Source organism: Calonectris borealis, chromosome 2 (assembly GCF_964195595.1).
Source record: "Calonectris borealis chromosome 2, bCalBor7.hap1.2, whole genome shotgun sequence".
Classification (NCBI taxonomy): Eukaryota; Metazoa; Chordata; class Aves; order Procellariiformes; family Procellariidae; genus Calonectris; species Calonectris borealis.
The window spans coordinates 152,094,826-152,114,022 of NC_134313.1; the positions used below are offsets into that span (position 1 = coordinate 152,094,826).

Below are 19,197 nucleotides of genomic sequence, written 5' to 3' on the forward strand. Positions count from 1 at the left end.
GACCTTTCCCTTCTACTCAGCACTGCTGAGATCACATCTGGAATGATGTGTCCAGTTCTTGGGTCCCCATATAGGACAGACATGGGCATACTGAAGCAAGTCCAGCAAGGGGCCACAAATATGATTAAAGGACTGGAGCATGTGTCACACAAGGAAAGGCCGAGAGAGCTGGGACTGTTTTAGCCTGGAGAAGCTTTGAGGGGGGCAGGGCAGAAACTTATCCATGTGTATAAATACCTGATGGGGGAAGCAGGAGGAGAGGTGAAGAATAAGGTGCCAGACTCTTAGTGGTGCCAAAAATGAAATGACAAGAGGCAATGGACACAAACTGAAATAGACGAAATCTCATTTAAACATAAAAAACCCTTTTACTATAAGCGTAATCAAACACTGGAATGCCCGGAGAAGCTGTGGAGTCTCCATCCTTGGGAGTCAAAACCAGCCTGGATGCAGTCCTAGGCAGCCTGCTCCAGCTGACCTTGCTTTGAGCTGGAGGGTTGCACTAAATGATCTCCAGAAGTGCCTTCCAACCTCAATGATTCACTGATTCTGTGAAAACAGTTTTTTAACTCCATGCCTTATTTTCAATGGTGAGAACGCATTGTACAGCAGCTACACAAATGGTAGCTGCAGACAAATCAGGTTCAGACTGGTTTTTGGCACAGTATTACATTCTAGCTCAAATCCCAAACATTCCCTAACTGTTCATGTCCGACATAGTCTGGCAGTACTCTCTGCTAACATGCACCCAAGCCTTTAAAGGTAAGCGTAAAGGTGTATCCATTCCTTCTCTGCCATCCTCATCTCATTTTACTGAAACTATGTTATTCATGCAACTGTCATCCTTTCCTCAAACTTCTGGCTTCAGCAATCCCAGGATCTACAATTACAACATATAATCATATGAGTATAGGGAAGGGAGGAGGAAACAGAAGAACAAATTCACCTTGATATTTATCTCAGAGAGCCAGAAACTCTTGAGTCACAGAAAGATCTAATACCAAAGATTAACTGCAGCAGGCATAGCAGCGGTTTCCAGGCTCCACGTGAAATCCTATGAATACCACAGAATTCTTTGTACCACAGGTAGTTATCACATATCAGCTGATCGCTGTATTTTGCCATTGTGGGCACTGTGTTCTGACTACCTCTTCAAGTTCAGGCTATACAAAAACCTACTCATTTACCAAATTTATAACTATATTCTTTAATAAGGTGTATTTTCACAGTAATCTACCTCATTATCCAAAGCCCAACAGGCAGCAGGAAAAAAATGCTTCAAATATTCACAGCTGACTACAAAGAGCTGCAAAAGGATCACATAGCAGAAGGACAGATAAAATTCCATTTTTGGGGTAAAATTGGGGTAAAAAACCCCAAGAGCAATCTTTCTTAACAGAGCATTAGTATGTTCTTATTTTCCCAGCTCAGTGCTTAGGCACTACATTTAACCATCCACTCTGTTACTTCCAGGTGTGATACCTACGCCCTTCGCACATAAGGCTTCTATAAGCTTTACTTTGACAAGATTAGAATCTTGGTTTCATAAGGCTGCAAAAAACCAGGAAGAGATAATTCTCTTAAAACAGGCAGACTTTGTTAATGCTGGAAGGAGATACTAGATGAGGTATAATTATACTTCAGTCCATGACTTGCTATGGAAAGATGCTCAAGAATTTCTTTTTTTTTTTTTAAAGGTTAAATTTACAGTTTATAAATTCACAATTTGTACTACGTCTACAGCAAGCAGTCTTACTTGCCTGGTTTTGGAGAAGTATCTACAACTCTTTCAAGCTGTAGACATTCAAAAAAAGCAGTCCTTATTCTTCCCAGATTTCCTTTGAAGAGACAAGCTTTTCTCCCCCTAAATTTGGCTAAGAATAGAGTCTAGAAAAGTATCAACTTTTCGTTCCTGAAACAAATGTATCTACTTCCATTGTGTTTAATTAATTTCAAAATACTGTTATTTTTACAACACACTTCATATTTTCATTTTGTGACTTCTTATATAACAGCATGTCAGGTTTTAGATATTATATATAGTTTTGCATTATAAAAAGAAACAGAACTTGTATTTGTAGCCTTTTTAGTCTAATACTTGAAGAAAATGTTAGTTGCTTGGGGTATCTGTGCTTAAATCTGGCATTGATTCCCCCAAAAGAAGGTCTGCAGAAAGTATATGATGCAAGTTTACTTATATTCTAACACACAATACAAAAAGCAGTCAGCTTTATTTAAAGACAGTAATGTAATAGGCACAACTGGTTTTCGCAAGAATTAAAGGCTTTTTTCAAAAGCTCGTTTATTAGAACTGCTGATCCAAAGCCTGCTGAAGTCCATGAGAATCTTCAGCTGAAAGGACTTACACAAGTTATTTTATGAAGTAGGAACAATGTCATTTTCCCCCTACTTCAGTATTTTAAATTAGACTGTGAATACTTTTTTTTTGCAATTATAAAAAAAAATTTTATTAACATAAGCCATCACAAAATGTTTTCCTACACATACATTTTTTACCAATTTCTGAAGTCTTCTATCCTAAATCTGCACTTAAGAATAAAAAAAAGTAGCCTGAACTGCAATCATTTTAAGCAATAAATACAATAGAACTTCTGGTAACTGGATGGAACGCAAAGTACAGAATAGCCTAATGGAACAGTAAAGCCTCTACTACCACTTTGTGACAGCAATATGTGAAATAAGGTCACAGTGAAAAAACAGGCTTGTGAAAGAAAGTGCAACTATCCCAGAAAGGCTTTATTGAGTGGTAGGAATTAATTGGAAGATCCTTCTGTAATGAGTCATTCTAAAATGCAACTAGTCCTATCCCTTCCTCAGAAGGAAGAAACCAAGTTCCTCAAAAAACAACTATACCATGGGATACAGAACACAGGGGAAGAACCACCACTGCTCCTCATGGATTGAAGTGGCTGGTAATACTCAGTTGAGGACATATTCTTGTAATCCCTGCTTTCTCGCTTACAAAAGTAGGGAAGACTAGAAAAGCCTTCCAAGGAATGAAAGCTCATGGTATCTTGGGTCCTAAGAAGCAAAGAGAAATCTGCCAGGCCAGATTATTTAAGTGGGGGACGTGACCACAGTATTAACTGAACTTAAGGTCAAGTCACTCCCACAAATCCTGTTCTTAATCTCACACATAATACCTTCCCCTCAACTCATCCGGAGGCATTAATGGCTTGAATTAAGAAAAAAAAAAAAACAGAAAAAACAAACAAACAAAAAAAAAACACAAAACAAAAACACCAACAAAAAAAACCCAATAAAAACCACCCAACACCAACCCACAACCCAACACACCACAAAAAAAAAAAAACCCACACACCAAAACCACAAACAAAAAAACCCCACACTAAAACATTATGATTCACCCTTCCAAAATGAGACAGAGATGATTGCAGTGTTTGTGCTTCACCTCCCTCACAGCAGACACAGAAAATAATACACAGATAAAATTCTGTTTCCAAAGTTCAGGTTCCCTTTGTGAGTTGCAAGGAAGCCTACAGACAACAATTACATCACCGACTGATGTTGCATCATTCACAATTTAAGCCACTGACAACTGGCCATTAAATGGATAAAGGTTAACATGCTGAAGAGTTAGGGGGGGAAGGGGGAGGGAGAGAGGGGAGAATCTTTTTCCCAAATAAACTCACACCAGATAGTGTGAAAAACAGGCATCACTGAATTTTAAGAAGCAAGCCTTCAAGTGAACACAACATTTTTTCCATAAGTTTCTACAACTCCCCAGTTTAAATGAAATGAGGAAAAAATTATTCTCTACATACAAACTTACCAGTGAGAACTGTTTACCCTGTACACGCCTTGCTGAGTAACTGTCTAGTATTACCACTGTCTCTACTCACTCACCTTAAAGAATTTAGTTTCTCAGAGTCATGAATTGCTGATTACAAGAGCAGAAACGATCTTAGCCACAGATGCCTTTTAGCATTTTAGACCTAGCTTTAAAAACAGTGCAAAGCAGCATGGGCTGGTTTTGGGGGGTGGGGATTGTTGCCCTGCCCACCCACAAAAGAGAAAAACCCCAACTCAGCAAAACTATTTTGTGGCCACCTCATTTCACAGTCCTTTAGGTAAAAGTTTACCTTTTTTTTTTTTTTTTAACACCTTCTTAATAACTGATTTTCAGGATTGGTGAAGGGGAGAAGTTCCTTTTTGCCAGGTAGAGCTTCTCCCTCCAGTACTTTCCCTACCTGTACACCCCTCAGTCCCATGCAGCAGCCTTTGAAGCTATGTAGCCTGCTGCGTAGCCTCTCAATGTGCCGTTTCCGTTCCCTAAGCTGGTACTACAGAACTGGAGTGGAAGAGGAGTAAGGAGAAACCAACCACCTATTCCACAGTGAACAAAAGACCCAGTAGCATCATTCACCACAGAAGGAGAAAGGAGTCTTCCACTGGCTCTTGGGGATTTACTGGTTTTGCTGCTGCAGTATTTGCAAGACTTGGAATCAAGAATAAAGTCTTGCAATGTAATGCAGTCCACCAAAAGTAGTAATGCAGAAAACAATTCAACGGACAAAAAAAGTACCTACCTGATTGTAAATAACTAGAAAAGAAATGAGAACTACAACAGCATATTTAAGTTCTGTGCACAAGCCACTCAAACACCTTCAACTGGGAGGGGGGGATGGAGGAAGAGATGGGGCAGACACAAAAGCAGGTAATGGTGCATTCCATTTTCATTTAGCGAAACTGGAGAACGTTAGACCCATATGATGCAACAAGAACTAATAGTAACTTCTACAAAAGCGAGCAAAAACAAAGACTAAGTTTGATATCTAGCCTGAGCCTTCAAGAAGCAAAAATAGGTCCTGGTCCTGAACACTTGAAAAACTGCATTTCCTGTTGCTGATCACAAACCGCTGCTTATTTCAGCAGGCTTAGTACAGAACCTCCTGAAAGCAGGAGTAATCCTGACAAGCTATCACGGAATCAGCATCGTAACATGTAAGAACGCCTGTAGATCAGATCAAAGGTCCACCTAGCCCACCTCCAGCAGTGACCAAATGCAGATAGTTGCAGGTAATTAGGAAAGAACACAAGAGTATCACCAGAATATCCTCCCAGCTTCAATTATTCACAAAGCCTTAATTCATTCCACTACAAGGGTATTTAGTAACTCTAAAAGTATCGCTCTTCCAAAATGCATCAGGGTTATGCTTCAGCTTACATACACACTTTTAGCTTTCAAAATATTATGGTGCAGAGTAACAAGCTCAATTAACTTTTATGCAAAAGGCCATCTCCTTTTGCTTGCTGTCACTCCATCACGCTCATTTGACACCCCCAAGTTCTTGGAGTGGAGAGTAAAAAGCTGATCCATAGAAATTCAAGAGATGGAGAAAGCTACCACATCTCAAAATCATCTCTCCATCTCCACAGTCTCCTCTTTCCCAAACTGCCAAGTAGTAGTTTCCTTAGTTGTTTTTGGTACAGAAACAACTCCATATATTCAATTATCATAGCTGCCCTTTCACTGAGACTTTTCTGGCTCTACTATATTGTAGACAGAAGGGACAGAACTAGACCTAGACACACCAGCTCCAACTGCACTATGGATTTATACATTGAGGCATGACAGAGAACATTAACCATTCAAAATTATTAGGAAACGGATGACCGTTTGATTTTTTTGACCACCACCGAGCATTAAGCTGCTGTTTAATCCTCAGAGTTACCTGTCACAACTCTAAGACCTCACCCATGAGCTCCTAGTTAATCATTACCTCTCAGTATTTTATATGTGACATATTACTTGCCATTTACGCACACTGAGTTTTCATTTTCTTTTTTATCAACTACTGCTGAACATCAAAGGGTCCTTCTGCATTTCTTCACAGACAATTCATCTTCACTAACCTGAATAGCAGCATCAGCAAGCAAAAATTCTGTACAAAGGAAGATGGAAAAATAAGCACTTTACCTCTCCATTGCCATTTAACTCATGAAAACACCAGAAAGCTATCAGACCTATTTAGATATACAGCTGAATCATACTCTCAGTCACAGTGTGAACGGAGAGAAAATTACTCAAAACCATCTATAAAGAAGTCATGAAAAACAACACCTAATGGGCACAGGCTATAAAATGCTACCAGTATTGGCCTGCATCCATTATACAACATCATGTTTCATAACACTTCCATTCAGAAAAATCTTTTGTTCCATCAACTCAGCTACAAGGACCATTTTGGTCAGGTATGCAGTATGTTTAAAAAGCAGTAACACTACTTCTGATTTTTAAAAAAATTAAAATGTTAACAAAAGAGATGCAATTGACGAGCTTGTAAGATTACCTCCATGACAGCAGGGTCAGAACATCAGCTTGCCAAACTATTTATGGCTACTGAATTACTCCAGCATCTGATTCAGATGCACAGATTGCGAAAAACATGGAAGCCTATTCATGTAAACTTGTTTCATTCTTCCAACTTTCATATTAATGCTAACTTGGCAAGATGGGATACTTTAATACCCCAAGAGCAATATACAAACCATTCATTCTTCCTTCCTTAAGACAAGAGAGGAGATCATGTTCAAATCCTACCTCATAGGCAGCTCCAAAACAACTTCTGCAACAAATTTTTAAAAAATAACTAAAGCGAACAGAAAATGTGAGATTGTATTCAGACAGACCCACACGATAACAGCGTAAGTACACAGAATGGAGCAGAAGGCCTGTAAAATTGCCATGAAAATTGATTAATCCCAGCAAAGTTTACTTACTCACCTTTTACCATGGTGATTGAGGATAATAAAATTTTAAAATCCATGCAAGAAGGAACAAGTAAGATTTTACAACCATTGATGAATAAGAACTGTTTGTGGCCACACATGGGAATACTTTTCACCAGAGTCACAGGCTCCCTATTAAAGTTGCATCAAAACTGGAGAGCTGAGAAGAAAAGCACAGCAGCAGCCACAAAGTATGAACTGCAATGAGACTACTTGTTACACGAAAACTGTGGTGTTCCTTTTGGAGACAACCCTAACCAGATCTTTATCTTACGAAAACAGGTCAGAACCTACAGGTAGTAAGAGCCATCTCTTGAGGTGCACATACTACATCTGCTGCTTCTTTTGCTGGCCAAAACAACAACAACAAAATGTTTCGGTTCTTGATTCTTGCATCACAAGCAAATTTTGACAGTTTTGCATACCCCTGCAAGCACCAACTGAACTCTGGCCCTTTTAAACATCATAAAACTGAGGACGTATGAGTTTAAACATGTCTAAACTATAACAGACTAAGTTTAATTAAAGAATTGTATTTAAATATCAGTCAAGTTTCTTAGGAAATTAACCACTTCCACATTCCATTACAACAGGGCAGTCCTTGGACAAGTTAAAATGATGCGTTTTCCTCAAAAACATTGGAACTGCCTTACGGTTTTGAAATCCACATGACTTGAGCTCCACAGTTTTTGAACAGTGTCTCTCCATGTAAAGTTTTCCAATACAAAAATGCAACTTAAGTTGTAGATCTGGCTTGGCTTTAGTTCTCAAAATTGAGAGGTTTGCCTCAATGCCATGAACATATCACTGGGTAGACTGCATCTGTCACAAGCCAAATGATCTGGAAGGGATTTCTGAGAATGTAAATATTCTCTTTTAGTTCATCCCATGGTCAGAACAGGTAGTAACCAAGTCACCTATTCACTTCAAAGTGTAAAACTGCATCACAAGAAAATATTTTTATTTTAGCCTTTTCTGCCCTCACACTTAGAATAAAAAAAGTACACAGATATTTGAAGTAGAGAACATCCATATATTCAACTCCAACATTAAAGCAGTTGAAGCAGCTTTGGGGTTTAGTATTTTTTTCATTACAGGGGTGTTCATTCTCCTATGTTCTCATCAACTTCTAAACATGAAATGCCCCATATACTTAGATGAAAAAGTAAAATATAAGAGAAGAGAATAAAATACACTCTTTAAGAGAGTGATTTGTAATTAAATCTCAGTAAGAAATACTACTCCATTAAGTATACAAAGAAGTATACATAGATATATGTAGGAGGGCACACTACCATTTCTATCAGTAAAAACACAAGATCACTTCAGAAACAGGCTCAGGTTTCTCTTTTCAACCAATTTGTACCAACTGCAGCTGTTACTCAGAAGCATTTAAAATCTCTCTCCTCAGTAAGATTTAAAAGTTTTATTTGATTTCTACTCTGTGGCCCCCCAAACAAAAAGCACAAACCTCAAAATTAAAAATAAGGAAGATTATGTCATCCAGCCAGCCCAGTGATGCCAGCGCAAGACTATTCCCTACAGTGTATTTGCTAGTGCTTAATGCAGTCCAAACTGTGTGTCCTAACACATTATGCAAATGACACACACATAAAAGAAAATGTCTATCTCAAAGTGCACCCCTCCACCAACAGCTGATCTGTAATTAGCCATGTCCTCTAAGGAGGCACCTCATTCACTCTCAGCAAAGCAGCAGCTGCTGGCAAATGGAAATAAAGAAATTTAGAACAAAAATAAGCCTACTACCTATGCTCCCAAAGGTGTATGCTCATGGTTGCAAGCCACAGTCAAAATCTAAACAGCTGTTTGTATTTTTCCAGAATGCCCACACAGAACCTCTCATGCCCAGTGCCAAATATTTACTAGCATGATTTGTATCAGGCTCTCTCAAACACCATGCTGTTCAGAGAGCTGCAGCAACAGCTCCCAATGCTTCACTCAAATACCTTCTGAACTGTAAGTTTTCAATGCAAAAATCAAGAACAGAAAATATAAAGCAGCAAGACTTCCTGCAGAACGCAATTCATTGATGACATACAAAATGATAATAGGGTACACCAATTCAGAAAGATGCAGTAGTTCTAGTCTGCCAATACAAATAAAGAGATTCAGAGAACAAAGCATATAGATGTACCTAGTTTTTACTTTCCTATTACCAAGTGATCCGATATCCAAACTCTAGTATCATTTCCCCAGAAGAGTTCTCTTCAAATCTAACAGCAATGATAAAACAGTAAATGCAGAAAATTTTTTCACCATTACTAACAAAAGACGGTAAACAACAATTCAGGGAGTAGCTAGAGTTCCCATGTAACTGGGGTAGAGCAAAAATGCATTTCACCCTGGTTTAAAAAAAAAGAACAAAACCAAAAACACAACAGAGGAAGCCTTCCCGATAAATAATCTTTACGTATTTAAGAACTGTATACATAAAACAGCTAATCCCACCTTGCAACTGTAACATTAGGCACTTTCGGGTTTACAAGATGTGTCGAGCCTCTGATATGAACACAGTCAAAGCCTGTTTGATGTCACTGTTCCCACCCATCAGCTGCACTTATACTTCTACTGTATGTACCTACTACTAGGTGATGGGGTGTCTTTGCAAAAATATTAAAAATGACAAGACATAAGAAGGATTTGGACAGGAGAAATGCACAGTATTTACATTAATCTACATTCTGTATAATAAACAGGCACAGGCGAAGTGTGACCTGATGATCCCCATTCATCCACCAATCTGACCAGACAGCATAACTCATCCACTGTTATCTACTATGCTTGGCACAACATATTATTTAGTATATATACATATATTATCTATCATGGTAGGCAGACAAACACTTCCTCTGTAGCAAGGCCCTAAATTCAAGGATTTAATGAGATCATAGGCTCTGACGCCTTCTACAACCATGGAATTATACCTAAGAGCTCACCTTCTACAACCATGGAATTATACCTAAGAGCTCACCAGACTGACTTCTGTAAATTCAGACCGTTTCAACACCAATTTAGAAGCCTCACTATTTATACTAGGGCTAACTCATGCTTTTTAAAAACAATGACCCTGTTAACAACAGGAAATAAATCTGTTTTCATTTAACATCATTTCCTAATTTTTTGTATCTGCTTCCTATCCTATGCAATTTAATATACAAACAACTGCAAGGAAGAATAACACACAACTTCTGAATGCTAGAAAACCTTAATTTTTCTTCCAGTTGTTATCAGAAAAAAACCCCACCCAACCCACCAGCTACAAAGCATCAGTATATATTCCTAACAGGTTAGTTTAACACTGCTACATAGACTTCCTTAGGAAGAGATACAGAAAGTTTTTCTTTTAATAAGACGCACAGGTTCTACATGTTCATATTCTAATCACCATATACACAGCAAGATATGTATGTATTCACAAAAAAAAAAAAGACCAGCTTTTACTCTTTTCAGAGCCCATACTGTTCTGCTGACCCACCATTTGGTCACCTCCCTACAGGAAGACACTTTCATACGTTCAAGAGCGACAAGACCACAAATGCATACAGTGTGTAAGATGAAGTACCTTCTCTTCCCCAACTGTTCTTTCAATTGTTTTTTGTGTAAGCAAGTAAATACAACAGACAAGAAATAATACGTCTGAAGTAGCAGATATGTTATTTTCACATTTTAATAATAGAAATCATTAAAAATAGCTTAAACAAAGAAAAAAGTCAACTCAGTGCTTTGATGTTTGTTAAACCTGTTAAAGAAAAAAGTTCACTCTTATAATGCACATACTGCATGCAATAAATGGAATTATTCGGTACTGACATAGTTCGAGATATTCTTCAGTCCATCAGATTTCTTTTGCAAAAATGGTTTTTTTTTCAGACAATTATTAAGTGGTACAATCCAAAAAAGTGTACATTGGGGAAATAAAAAGTCACTTTAAAAAACATCAGATGCAGCTACATTTGAAAGCAGATCCCTTCCTTTTCTTGAAGGAACCATTTGCTGCTTTTTATTGTTGCTTATCAAATACGTAACATTTCCCCATGGAAGAGGTCCATGTTCTGTCAAATTATCTTAGGCTTACTCCGACATAAATGAGAAGTCAGTGTTCTGCTTGCATGATTAAACAGGATTTGACTCAAGCTTTTTGAATAGTTGCAACGACAACTCTTGATAATGCTGGTATTTATATTGAATTTATTCTCTCTTGATGCAAGGTTTGTGCAGAATTCTTTATTGCCATAAGTAATATAAGCTTCTAATGAATAGTTTTGGTATTGTGTATTACTTGACATATAAAATCTTACAACTGCATTTCTCTAATGCTAATTTTTAACATTATTGTTAAACCTTCCAGCCTCTAAGCATCAGGCATAGAAAAAGCACTGATCTCCAACAATACAGAGTTCCAGAATAGTTTACATGTTTACAGGCATAATTACATAAAGATAGAAATGCAGGATCAAAATACAGCCCTTCAGTGCTTGTGCCCATATAGTAGAGAGACATAACAGCTGGAAGTCACCACTCAAAGTTTACCAATGTCATCCCAACCGGGTTGTTAAAATAGTAAGCAATCTATTAATTATTGTTAGTGAGAACGTCAATCATTTTCTATTTTTAGTGTCATCATTGCCCTTCTCTGGTTCCTGACCCTTCCAGCACAGGTTTCTCTTCAGTTTATGCAGTTGTGCTCTCCGATAAGGTGTAGGAGTGAGGATATTGTGGGGTTTCTCGCCCTTCTGAAATTGAGTATTTGTGGTTACAAAGCCAGTACTAAATAAACTCTGATTTTTCTTTTATAGAAGTTTTTGGAAATGTATTCCTAATTATTGCCAAACACAGAAACTCTCAGGAATCTCTAAAGACAGTCAACTATTCCTAAAAACTCAGCTGTTAGGCAAAAAAACCAACCAAACAAACAAAAAAACCCACCAAATCAAAAAATCCCACAAAACTACCCAAAACCCCACGCTCTTAATGCAAATTTGCAGTAAAGTATTAGAAATTTGCAATAAATATCTAAATGTATGTGTACTCTAATGAGTTCCAATAGAAAAATATCAAACACTTAATAAAATTATTTTATAAAGATTTTTAGCATTCATAAACTGAGGAAACAGTATTGTTTACAATAAAAATTTGGCTTTTAAAGCCACACACGGTCTGCTTATTTTCACCCCACATTTAACATTTTGAATTTAATTTTAATATAGATTAACAGTAAACTATATCATAAACAGATTTAGCAGGTTTTTTAAAGTAAATGCAAGTAGTGTGAATAAAAAAGAAAAAAGGCACTTTTTGTTGTGCCTTTCTAGGCAGAGGAAGGGAGATTAATGAAGAAGCCAGTTCCAGCCTTGAACCTGGACAGGCCTATAGATGGGATGTTGTGACCGAAGTAGTACTGCCTGTACCTCAGCAGGGCTTAATCACTCCAGCAAAACACTGCTACAACCTGACGGAAGAGAGATACTATATGCCTATTAACCTAAAAGCCAGAAAGAACACATTCTCACTTATTTGTCCTTATGAACATAAGCTCAGCAATTCTTGCACCCATTTGCAAACGTGTGTCAGATTTCAAACAGAATGGCAAACAGCCCTGAGAGTCCCTGGCCCTCCCTGCCAGCTCCCCCAAGAGCCCAGAATACGTGATCTGTCCCTTTGAACAGCCGCTGTATGTTCAGACAGGAGCCTGCAAGCCTGAATGCGCAATCTTTGTTCTCACCAATCGTTTCAGCGAAGGGGCTCTGAAGTGAGGAAGACCACCAGGTACAGTGTCAAGAGAGGGGGGCGGGGGGAAGAAGCAAAAATAAAAATAGAAATCATGGCAAGGCATGACCAAATGGATCACAATATCAGAGTAGACAGGCATCCAAAACAAAAAACAATTATCAACCAACACATGCGTTACCTAAAGGAGTCAAATCACGTCCTCAATTCGTGGCCACCTCTGTATGCAAAGATACACAAAAGCACTAGCTTCTCAGTCAGACGTTCCCTTTCTTTGTCTGACCACTGATCTTGAAACCAGAGGACAAGTTTTCTTGATCAAACCTTGATGATTATAGCTGTACATTTCCAAAACCTTTAACTGGCTGAAAATCCTAATTTCTGTCGCAACTAACTCCCTTGCCCATGATGAATACGGGCTATGCTTGGAATCTTCCTCATGACAACCTGCTGTGCATATAAGTCTACAGCTAAACATTAAATGTAGAGGAGTTAATACTGCATTACAATGCAAACACCATATGGGATACAGTGTCTCAAAACCATAAATTATTTCCCAAAATTGCTAACACCTTGTGTGTCAGTATTAGCACGCTATAAAACCCTGCAATAGCAGCAACTTTTTTGCAAACTTAAAATTCCTTTTTCATAGTGATTGTGTTTCATTACAGGTGTTTTCTGATTTTTTTCAATAGAAAAACAGTTCTTACTGTTCAATACAAGACTTCAGTTAAAGGGATTTGTTCACCTATAGCACATCAAGCACTGTACACAGTAACTTCCATCAACTGAACTGAGACAGCAGATCCCAAACCACAAATCCTCACTCTCTCTTGGCATTTTACACCAGTCTATGAAAAAAGTTGTAAGAAAGTAAGTTGAACTTCAAGCCATGCAGCAATATGTATACTAAAGTAACTGAGAAAGCATTGCAACCTTGATTAGGCATTCATGAGGGCTATCTACCTTCAAGCAAAGATTGTGCTGTGATTAACGCAATCATCAGTGTAAGTACATGTTTTCTAGCAGTTACATTTTAACTGCAACATGTAAGTATCAGGCAAACCAACAGGCAGAGCAGTCCATTTCGCAATTCCATACCTATTAGTAGTCCCCAATTAGACAGCTCTAACACGATGAGCTCCAAAAGTGCCACAGGCCTTGTTAGGGCTTACCACAGTAGGGATAGGTGGATTACAAGTGCCAGTGCAAAGAGACCAGCAGTCTCAATACCATAGAACTAAAAAGCAGATTTTCATTTTTACACTTAGACATATGGTTTCCTCCCTCTTCCCACGCTGTTTGAACAGTATTAAAGGATACATTCTCCAAAAATGGCCTTGTTTTCAGTTATGTTTTTAAGAAGGACATCAACAAGAATAATGCATAATTAAATCTACATACAAATTAAGAATCATAATTTATCACAAAGTCTTAAATCTTAACATCTGTTTTCTTACTTAAGACTCACATTTTGTCCTCACCTAACCCACCTGCTTCAAGAGACTGTGTGAATCTCTTAATTGAGGTGATGGCAGTAAGGAAAATCTTACAATACCATATGTGCCACTTTTAAACCAAGGCAAAAGGGTGAATTGAGGATAGCTGCAAATTAAAAGCCGGTGTCCTAACAAAGAAAAAAAAAAACCACCAAAAATCACAACACAACCAAACCAAAAGCCACTCACATTTTAATTTTTTAAGTTCTGTAGGTTTAAAATCACTCTACTATATTTCAATTTCCGCAAACAAAAGGGGAACATCTATATAAAGGGCATCCATTTCACAGCCCTACACAAATATAAGTCAGTGTTCTGTCTTTGGCACAACATGCCCTAATTTTGAGAAATACAAAAGCAAGTCTGTCTTTGTAAATAAAGTTTAAGACAGATCTTAGAACAACTCCAATGAAGCTGTTATATGTATTTTGTTGGATCTGAAGTCACGGTTGTTTCACAGGCATTTATTACTATTAATAGGGACCACAGAAGAAACCATCAGACACGGTTCCGAGTTAAAAACTCTGTGTTGTGCATCCAAACATGCAATGGTGCCACCATAGGGCATACTATGAAGTTTTTAAACTAAACACACAGAGGACAGTTCCAGCAACAAATGTTATGGATAGAAATAAGTTTAATATAAGCCGCTGCGTACAGGCAGGAGAGTGCCAAGCCCTGGCTGCAAGGAGGCAGAGGCCAGGCCCGTATTTCTACTAAAAAGCACCAGGGTTTGAGCGTGACGGGGGGAGGACGAAGCCATACCCCAGTGCCGCCCAGCGAAGCGCTCCCGTCCCTCGGGGACGGGGCAGACAGACGTCGGGACGACGCGGGGAGGCTGAGCGTGGGGGCGACACGCCGCGAGCTGACCGCGGGGCTGGGGGGGGGCACGGGGGGTACGAGGGGAAACCGCCGCCCCGAGGGCGAGGACGGCGGCCGCTCCGCGGGGCGGGAAGCGGAGCCGCCGCCCGGCCCGTGAGGCAGCGGTGGCGCCGCCGCCTCCCGGCCCACCAGCGACGCCCCGACTGCGAGGCCAGCCCTCGGCCGGGGCGGCAGCCTCCCCTCCCGCTGCCGGGGAGCCGCACGCCCGCACCGCGCCCAGCGTCCAACTCCCAGCAACTCCGGGGCGGGCGGGCAGGAAGAGAGAGAGAGAGGGAGGAAGGGAGGGAGAGAGGGGGCGGCCATTAAGCCCGCTCCAGCCAAGCCGTTCCCCGCGGCAGGAGGCAGCCGCCCGCCTCGGCCCGGCCCTGCCCTGCCCTGCCCGCCGCCGCGTACGCGCAGCCCGCGCCCCGCCCGCCCCCGCCGCTCCTACCTGGCCGCCGGCGCCGTTGCCGCCGCCCGGGGGGGGGTCGTTGTCTCCATCTCCGCCGGGTGGCCCCGCTGCCCACCGGGTCGCCATTATTTCATTCCCGGTTACAAAGGAGGAGCAAATCCTCTGGAGCCCACATCGGGGAAGGGAAGGGAGGGGAGGGGGGAACCGGCGCCAGAGCCACTCGCGCACACCCGACGCGACGAGGCCAGCTCCGCCGCCGGGGGAGGGGGGCTCGGCCCCTTCACGCAGCTGCCATAGGGAAGAGCGCCGGGACGGCCCTGGGCTTCAGCTGCGCTCCCCGGCTTCTGCCTTCATGGCTGGAGGAGGAGAGAGAGAGAGCGCAGATGTGTCAGTCCTCGGCGCGGGGCCGCTGCCGCCTCCTCCGCCACCCGTCCCTTGTTAGGCTAATTGCACCCGCTCGTCATCTTCCTCTTCCTCCGGCTCCTCCTATCCAGAGTCCCAGCCGCGGGGAGGAGAGGGCAGGCGGAGGGAGGCGCCCACTCCCTCCTACTTCGCTACACACAGGCGTTCGTGCCGCGGGAGGCAACGGGGCCTGGGGAACGCTGCCCCGGGCCGCGGAGGGAGGGCGGGGAGCCCCGGCTGGCGGGGGCGGCAGGCTGGTCGCTGCCTGCCTGGGCCCAGCCGAACTTTGATCAACTGGTGGAGGACGGGGCCGGGAGCCGAGGGGCCGCTCGTTCACCGGGCCGGGCGGAAGCCGCCGCCTGTTCGCGGTCCTCGCCCCGGCCGTAACCGGCGGATTGACCGGGCGGGGGGCGGCGGGAAACGCACAAACTCCGGTTAGGAAACGGCAACAAAAGAGCCCTGCCGGCAGCAGCGAGGCCGAGAGCCCCGCTCGGCGCAGCCGGGCTTTTGTCTCACGCGAGCCTACCCCGCTTGCAGGCGGCTCCCTCCCCCCATCTACGTAGCCCGAACCGTTCGCGATCAGACCACCGCGCCCCAGGCCCCGCCCGCCGCCCCTCCCTCGGGCCTCCCGCCTCCCTCCGCACAGACGTGCCGTTTCGCCCCGACAGCGGCAGCAGGCGGCCGCTCCGGGCCGGCCCTGCCCCCCCGCTGCCAGCTCCGCCGCCGCCAAATAGGGCGTCTCGGCGCTGGGGGCCATCGCGCCGCGCCAGCTGCGCCCGCTGCGCTCCCCCGGCCACCTGGGCACCGGCCTCGCCCACCGCCGCGGGCGGGAGCCGCTCGCTGCGCTCCGGCCCGGGCTCGGCGTGAGGGGGAGCCGCGGGCGCGCCGAGGAGGAGCTTCAGCCAGCGCCTTCCTGAAGGCGCGGGGGTTTGCGCGCCTTAACCGCCTCCTCCGCGCCGGCCACCGCGATCCCTCCCCGGCCCAGCGCGGCACCGCCTCGTTGTTCACGGCCTCCGCGCCCGAGCACGGCCACCCTTTCCCCCCGCCGCGTTCCGCCCAACCCCCTGCCACGGAAAGGCCGGGGGTCCGCCCCAGCGACTCACGGCGGCCCCCGCCCTGACAGGAGCCGGGGCGGCAACCGCGCTGAGCCCGGGCCGGCAGCGCGACCCCGCGACGGGCGGCGCTGCCCCGCCGGCCCTGACGCTGGCCCCCTCTTACTCGGCGGGCCGCGGGGCTCCGGCCCCTCAGCCCCGCGGCGGCGACGAGGCGTTCCCGGCGCTGGCGGCTCCCGCTGCCTCCGCCGCTGGGGCCGGTGGGGAGCCCGTCCCCGTCCCCTTCCCCCGCCTCCAGGCTGGCGGTTTCTGTTCCCTCCAAAAATCCACCCACCTCCTCAGACGACACCGCGAGGACAGGAAGGGAAACATTTCCTATACTTCATCTATCGTTATCGGAGAGTGCGATTGCCATTCTTGACAAGATAAAAAAATAACAATCTTCAGCGTAGAGGCTGGACGAGTAAGGTCCCTGTGAAAGGGAACGAAGGAAGACAAAGCATTTGTAAGAAATGGTAAAGGTCTTGCGTGAAAGGAAAGGTCACGTCTTGTTTGTGCTCTCAAAACAATAAAAATTTTTGGGTTGTGGTGTTTTTTTTACTACGCTACTCTAAGTGATCTCTGAAAAGAGGTGACTGGCCTGGTTATCCGTCAGCTACTCACGTCGGCAGCAGGAATGAATATTGGTGTCTAGAGAACCGAGGAAAGAGCTTACATCCAGTAGCTGGAGGAAGAGTCTCAAGGTCCAAATGCTGGCTCTTGTCAACCAAGGTCCCATCTGCCGAGTTTAAAAGGGTGTTACAACTTGACACCTGTCGCACTGATTCAGGTGCTTACCAACAATTCTGTGTGCTGCTGTGGATTTCAGTCGGCATATATACAGTTAAAAACCTGTAGTGGTTCCTGAAGAATTTGAGTTCCTCATAGATTTCTGATGTTAAAAGACTACTTTGTGGCTGAACCTGACCTGGACCAGAGATTATATATACGTATTTTAAATAAGCATAATGCTGTCCAGCTGGCAATCCACAGGAGGTTCTGTCCAGCTCCCTAATTGTTTCTCACTGCCATACAACATTTCAAGATTTATTTGCCATCCAGCCCCTGAGCAAACTGTTTTAATATAGTCTGGTCCATGGTCAAGAAGTTGAAAAGACCAGAATTAAAATCACTTGAGATTTTTGAAGGGTGGAGAAGGGGAACAATCGGGGCACTTTTCCTGTTTAGAAGCTGTTGTCAAACAGAACCAAGAAGTGTAGCTCGGCTGCATACTGCTCACTGCACTGTAGTCATCGTGTCGATCTGCAGAACATCGTCAAAAATCCGTGATGTATATAAAATCAGTTCTGTGTATTCATAATAATCACTTTTTCTGTAGGAGCCACAGTACTGACTCCAAATCTAAATTAGCATCATAACTAATATCCACATAGACAGTTGTCAGATTTACAAAATGTCTCGGAGAGATTAAACCACAAGTAGCCTCTGAGTGATCATTTAGTATCTAAGTCTCTATTTATATCAGCGCAGCTACATCAGTACAGTGACAAATCTTCCATTTTTACTTTTCTTACATTGCCAATCAATTTCTCTAGCTTTAGCTTTCAAACTATAACAGGGAGATGAAAATATCACAGACGAAAATGTGATCCTAGAATCACAAATTACTTCATAGCTAGGCTGAGGAAATAGGTCTTATTATTAACTCTGAGAAGGTTATATTTGTGTAATTATCAAAAGAATATTTACACTAGCAAGTCTTTATTAAACTGTGTACTTCATTTTCTTCCCTTTAATCACAGTGCTCTATTTTTTTGTGGCAGATGATTTTGAGACTCTGGGGTGTTTTTAGGACTTTCGTGTATAAGGCTATGCTGCTGTAATTTTTCATTCTAAACATGGTGTCATAGTTACAACAGAGAAGCTTCAAGAAGGCAAGCTTTCAGAAATATGCTTGTTATCTCGGATTCATAACATGCAAGCAAAAAACTCAGAGGCCTTTAACCACCCTTGAAAGTGTTTTAATAAAAGATGTTGCAAAAGCAGAATTAGGGTAACTGAGAGCTATAATTTCACTTTCTCACCTTCCAGTCTGAAGGTGTTGACACATATTCACTTAGCAGACAGCTGCAGCAGCTTAAAGTGTTAGCACCATCCTACTGTTTATTATCACTCCTTGCTAAAGAGTATCATCCCCACAGGAGAGCTGCTGCAGACATCTTTGAGCACATCTCAGCCACTTCAGTGCAAAGTCTAGCAGCTGAATTTAAATTGCTGAGGTAGAATCATAGAATAGTTTGGGTTGGAAGGGACCTTTAAAGGTCATCTAGTCCAACCCCCGCGCCGTGGGCAGGGACATCTTCCACTGGATCAGGTTGCTCAGGGCCCCGTCCAACCTGACCTTGAATGTTTCCAGGGATGGGGCATCTACCACCTCTCTGGGCAACCT

General features: G+C 43.0%; 1 protein-coding gene across 2 annotated transcripts in view; it reads right to left on the minus strand.

The window, feature by feature from the left end:
• The window catches only part of ARHGAP21 (Rho GTPase activating protein 21), a 126,701-nt gene extending 110,920 nt beyond the window's left edge, over positions 1 to 15,781 (minus strand). The window contains exon 1 of one of the 2 annotated variants that reach the window (XM_075143937.1): positions 15,334 to 15,781. In XM_075143937.1, the coding sequence (XP_075000038.1) occupies positions 15,334 to 15,420 (87 nt within the window). In that variant the 5' untranslated portion in view covers positions 15,421 to 15,781. The remainder of the gene's footprint in view (positions 1 to 15,333) is intronic. The other variant, XM_075143938.1, reaches the window with a different exon arrangement.
• Between the last annotated feature and the right edge of the window lie 3,416 nt (positions 15,782 to 19,197).